This window comes from Helobdella robusta (assembly GCF_000326865.2).
Source record: "Helobdella robusta unplaced genomic scaffold HELROscaffold_4, whole genome shotgun sequence".
In the NCBI taxonomy this organism is placed as follows: Eukaryota; Metazoa; Annelida; class Clitellata; order Rhynchobdellida; family Glossiphoniidae; genus Helobdella; species Helobdella robusta.
The window spans coordinates 3,575,957-3,581,446 of record NW_008704902.1 but is presented as its reverse complement, the minus strand read 5'-3'; the positions used below and the strand labels follow the sequence as shown (position 1 = coordinate 3,581,446).

The window sequence follows — 5,490 nt, the reverse complement described above, 5'->3', positions numbered from 1 at the left end:
TGTTGTGATGTTTGTGCTGTTGTAAGAGTTGAGCAATTTGTGTAATCAACTGTAAAAATTATTAAAATTTTAATGAAAGTTATTCACTTGAGTTTCAGTGAGGTTCAAGGACAATGCCAGGTTAAGTCTCTCACAGACCGACAGATATCTGTCGAAACATTAAGATGGTACCATCGTGTTTTTAATGCTCTCAAATATTACAACTAATTATATAATTTATAAAAAATCACTACGCAATGAAAACAGATCAGAATAAAATGTAATTGAAAGCGATGAACAATAAGCGGGAATGAAAGCAAGTGAACCTCGTCTGTTTGAACTTGTTCTCGAGAGCAACAAGTTGTTCGTAGGTGAACGCTGTTCTGGCTCTCCTTGGTTTGTTGTTGGCCGATGAAGAACCGTCATCGTCATCGTTCTCATCATGTTTGTCATCACGTGACACGTCAACGTCATCATCAGCAAGATCATCGTCGTAGTCGTCGTCATCGTCAGCAGTGGCTGGTGTGTCCACCTTGTTGTTCAGCTTGTCGTGTTGTTGTTGTTTGTCCGTTATTTTGCCAGCCAGGCTTGTTGAATTTTTTGAATAATTTTCTTTTTTAATAATTTGCGTCGTCGTTGTGGTCGTTGTTTGTTTGAGAGTTTTTTCGTCCTTATTTTTGTTTTGTTGCAAACTTGCTACGCTGACGTAGTTATTATCGATGTTAATGTTGTTGTGGCTATTGTTATTGGTGTTGTTGATGTTCTTAGTTGATTGGTTGTCAGCATGACTAACGTATTTTTTGAGAAGAGAAAAAGGGTCAGACGATGATGATGGTGGTGAGGAAGACCAAGTGTGAACGTTGCTGCTGATGTCGTTTGGAGGGTTAGAGCGATCGCCAACATGACTGCTGCTGTAGTTTCGTTTGCTGCTGCTGTTGTTGTTTCTGTCAGTTTCGTAAAAATTCGACCCAAGGTCATAATCTCCATCTGATTTGTTCATCGTCAAGTTGTCCCCTTCAATGAATCGGTAAGCTTTGTTGAGCAGCATGTTGTTCAAATTAATTTTAGAAGCAAATTTGAAGGAGTCGGATAAATTTTTTGAACGGTATTGTTGTTTCATAGACAACAAAAATTTCAGTGCGTTGTCGTTGTATGGCGAAGAGAGTGGGTTGATAATCTTGTTGTCAATATTGTTGCAGTCTGATGCAGAGTTGTTGCTTTCATGGTTGCTGCTGTTGTTGTTGCTGCTAACAACATTTTTAGTTATTGCATTGAAGGACTCTATTGAATAATTACTCATGTTTTCCTGCAATTTAATTTTCTCGGACAGCTCCCAAGGAACTTTAACTGCAAGAAACAAAAAAGCTGAACATATGAGAGTTATAAAATAATATTTTATTTTTTCAAATTATTTTTCATTTATTTGAAATTGAAAATTTTGAAAACATTTAAAATAGACCAAAATATTAAATCCCTATCGACATTTATTTGAAAAAAACTAACAAATGGGTGGTAGAGTTTTGATGTGTTGGAACCAGGGTAGCCAGGAAGAAGTTGAAATAGCATCTTCACTCTGTTTATCCTTGCCCGACTCACCTGGCACTGAGCTGTTCCTTCTGATCCAATCATTGCCGGTGGGAGATTTCATAGACTCATTTTTGTTCTTGCGCTCAACATCGCCGCAGTTTGGCAAACGTTTGAAGAGATGTGGAAATAAGAAAGAGTTGTGGGGAAGGTGTGCTAGCGAGTCGAGCTGCACTAACCGGAGTTTGTCAGAATGGCAGTAGCTATCGTTGTCGTTGTTCTCTATCATTTTGTTGCTTCTATCATCATATTTCTCATTTGGTCTTAAAAGCGGAGATTGGTTGTTATTTCTTGTGCAGATGTTATTTATGAAGTCGTCTTGAATATCATCGTCATCATCGTCATCGTTTGTGCTGCTGTTGTTGTTGTTATTGTCGTTGATTTTGTTGATGGTGTTGTTGTTGCTATTGCTGGTGGGGTTGTTTGTGGTGGTGTTGCATGTGTCTGTGTCTCTATCATTATGAAACTTGTTGAAAACTTCTAAAATGTCATGTTTTTGTTTAAGTTGTTGATTCGTTTTGTCTGCATCTGCAAGTATGTCACTCATTGAAAAGCCTTTTTTAACCACACCACTCGAGCCTATATTGTTGCTGGCAGTTGCATTGCAGTTGATGTTGCCGATGCTGCTGATGTTAAGAATGTTAATATTGCTAGTGCTGGTCTGAGTGTTGTTGTTGTTGTTATTGTTGTCAATATTGTGGATGTTAATGTTGTGATTGTCTTCAAAACAGCCTGGGGCGATTCCCTCACAATGTGACTCGCTGGCATCAACAGCATCTGACTTCTCCATGTTTTTTAAATTCCAATCCTCAGTTGTACGTTTGTTCTTGAATTATTTTAATTCAATCTTTGTCAAAAATAGAACTATCATTTTGAAAAAATTATAAATAACATCACAATTTCACACAGTATTTTTTACATATATCAACAAATCTAGCTTACAATTACAAACCAATCATAAGTATAAAGGATTAAAAACTTGCTTTGTTGAACATTGTTAACAAGAGAGCAGAGCAGAACTTAAATAGGAGCGAAGCAGAACTCAGCACACATATGCCACTATCGCCTTTATTCCACAAATGTCAATCATTTGTAGTTGTAGGCGGGGCATAGTGAAAAGGAGAACACTGATTGGTTATTACTAAAGTGATCTTCAATGGGAGAGATTTACGTCGGAAATGTTTGAATATGGCCATGAAATAAATATGAATGAAAAATACTGAAACACTTCGCCCGTTCTTTTTTTAATTTATAAATTTTTATTTCTATTTGATATTTTTTTTAGTAAAAATTTTCAGCGAGACCACTCGCTTCACTCCTCCTCCACCTCCTCCGATGCTGCTGCTGCTGTTGTTAAAGACGACGAGAGGATGCAGAATGATGAGGATGACTTGAAATTAAATTCACATCGTTAAAGACGCTTGCATAAATGATTTCATGGATAATTGGATAATGATAAAGAAATCCAGGAATGATGACGACGACGACGACGATGATGATGTCGATGATGAGAATGAGGATGATGGTAAAATGATGAGGACGAAACGGTGATAACGGCGATGGTACAGCAGTATTGTGAAGGTGAGAAGTTTTTGAAGATAAGATGATGTAAAAATGATTCAAAGATGATAATAGAGTATTTAATAGATAATAAATAATAATAAACTATACTTATTTATGATAAATACAAAATGAATGATGATACTGATAATAAAAATAATACGTAGGATGATGATGAGGAGGAGGATGATAAAAAAAAAAAATAAATGAGAGTACAGAAAGATGATAATGGCGGCAAAACGTTGAACGAAGCATAAAAATTAAATTAACAAGCTTATAATGCTTGTGTTGTTGCGTTCACTGGTTGTTGGTTGTTACTGGTTGGTTGCTGATTGGTTGTTGGTTGGTAGTTGGTTGCTGAATGGTTGGCTGTTGGTTGGTTGTTGGTCGCTGGTAGGTTGCTGGTTGTTGGTTGATTGTTGGTTGCTGGTAGGTTGCTGGTAGGTTGCTGGTTGGTTGTTGGTTGGTTGTTGGTTTGTTGTTGGTTGCTTGTTGGCTGCTGGTTGGTTGCTGGTTGGTTGCATGTTGGTTGTTGGTTGGTTGTTGGTTGGTTCGTCATCCTCCTCGTACTGTCAGGTAAACATGACTCGTTCAATGAAATTGCTGATACATTTGTCGAGTTCAAACAAAATTTAATAAGTAAAATGATTTAAAATTTGTTAAAAAATTAAATACGTATAAATAAAAGAAATGTCGTTTTAACAAAACGCACTTATAAGAAGAAACAAAAAATGCAGATTAAATTTGTGTATGTAATTTGCAATTATTTTCAGAAGTAAAGAGGGGAAAAGAGAGAGAGAGAGAGAGAGGGGGGGGGGGGAAGAGAGTCATTGAAGCAATGCCTCTGGTTGCTAATTAAGACGCTTGCTTGACTTAATTGACGACAGTGATGTCATTTCAATCGGAAGAAAGTTCATAATTCTGAAAGGGGAATAGTGATGAAAATTATGCACATTTACCGTGATTATTATTTTGTTATGATCTCCTAATTAACAATACAAAAGATATTAGTTTGTAATACATGTATTGACTATATATAAATAAATTTATTTTTCTACTCTTATTTTATGTCATTTCATGATTTTGATTTGTTCAAATCAGTTTTGCACCCTTAATTTTGTCCTTCGAGATACACGAAACTTATGAGGACATTATGTTAATCGCTTGGAATTTGTGTTGATTGTCAAAGACAACGTTACATATATGAGCGTTATTAATCTTGTATGGAGTTGTTTCGATGTGAGAATATTTCATTGAGTTAGTTATATTTCATCTTCTTCTTCTTTTTACACCATATACAGATGAAAACACATTACTATTTAGTTAAACCAAACCACAAATGTGTATCTAACCAAAACAAGGTTCATTGTCACAAACAAACAAACAGGTGTTATTTAGTAGGTGAATAAATAAATATGTGTACCGATATTTCTGGCTTACTGAGTTGCTATTCAGCGATTGATAGGTGAAAAGAGAATGGGTTCCTTTCATAATAACATGCATCTCTGTACTTAAATTTAAAATACTTTTTAAATGTTTCAAAACTTGCGGATGAACAAACCACCCCTTGTAAGGTTTCCAAAATTTTCAGAAGTCATAACAAATGGCGGAGGCTTCTTGAAATTGTTTTCGCATAAAATCATTTTTAAATTTAACTCCTATTTTACTTTTTATAACTGACGAGCATAACACGCACGAACGAAAGCGCACACCAACAAACAACAGACGCACACAACAAACACAGACACACATACTTACAGACGCACAGCCACAATATACAACGACGTACACATCATACGTCAACATAGAAAGTGAAAAACCAAAATATCTGCAACAACATCAGAGCTATCTTTCAATCCTTGCATCCATCTACTCATCCTCTCGAGAATGTGGCTTTTAAGTTGATCGTTGCGTACAATTAATATAAGTATAAGCGGTTATTTGGAAATCTAGAGCTTAAAAAATAAACCCATTGAGACCAAGTGAGGCTCTATTCGTTCATGATGTGACGTGCTAGGTGCGTTCGCTTCTATGTATCCTTGTCTGCTTGCATCTCTCCGTCTGTTTGCATTCCTGTATGCGCTTGACTGTTTCATTGTGGGCTTGCTTGGTTGTGTTGTAGTTGCATGTGCGTGTGTGTTCTTCTTGTATGTGTGCATGTTTCATTTTATGCTTGGCTGTGTAGTATGTATGTGTTCCTCTATGACCTACGTACTCTTGACTGTGTTGTGTTTGGCTATCCACAACAAAAACAAAATTTCCACATACTTGTTCGAATTTATTTGGCATCTTGAATCAAACGTTACACCTCAGTAGTTTTGTTTTTACATATGATATTAGATTTATTGAAAAAACTTATTAAGAAAA

General features: G+C 36.0%; 1 protein-coding gene across 1 annotated transcript; it reads right to left on the bottom strand.

Annotated features, from left to right (window-relative positions):
- Nucleotides 1-69: 69 nt before the first annotated feature.
- On the bottom strand, nt 70-376 carry HELRODRAFT_67164 (hypothetical protein; the record flags this gene model as incomplete). Its single annotated transcript, XM_009024291.1, has 2 exons — nt 70-148; nt 306-376. Coding segments are annotated over 2 exons (150 nt in total), but the record flags the coding sequence as incomplete, so codon positions are not given.
- Nucleotides 377-5,490: the final 5,114 nt, after the last annotated feature.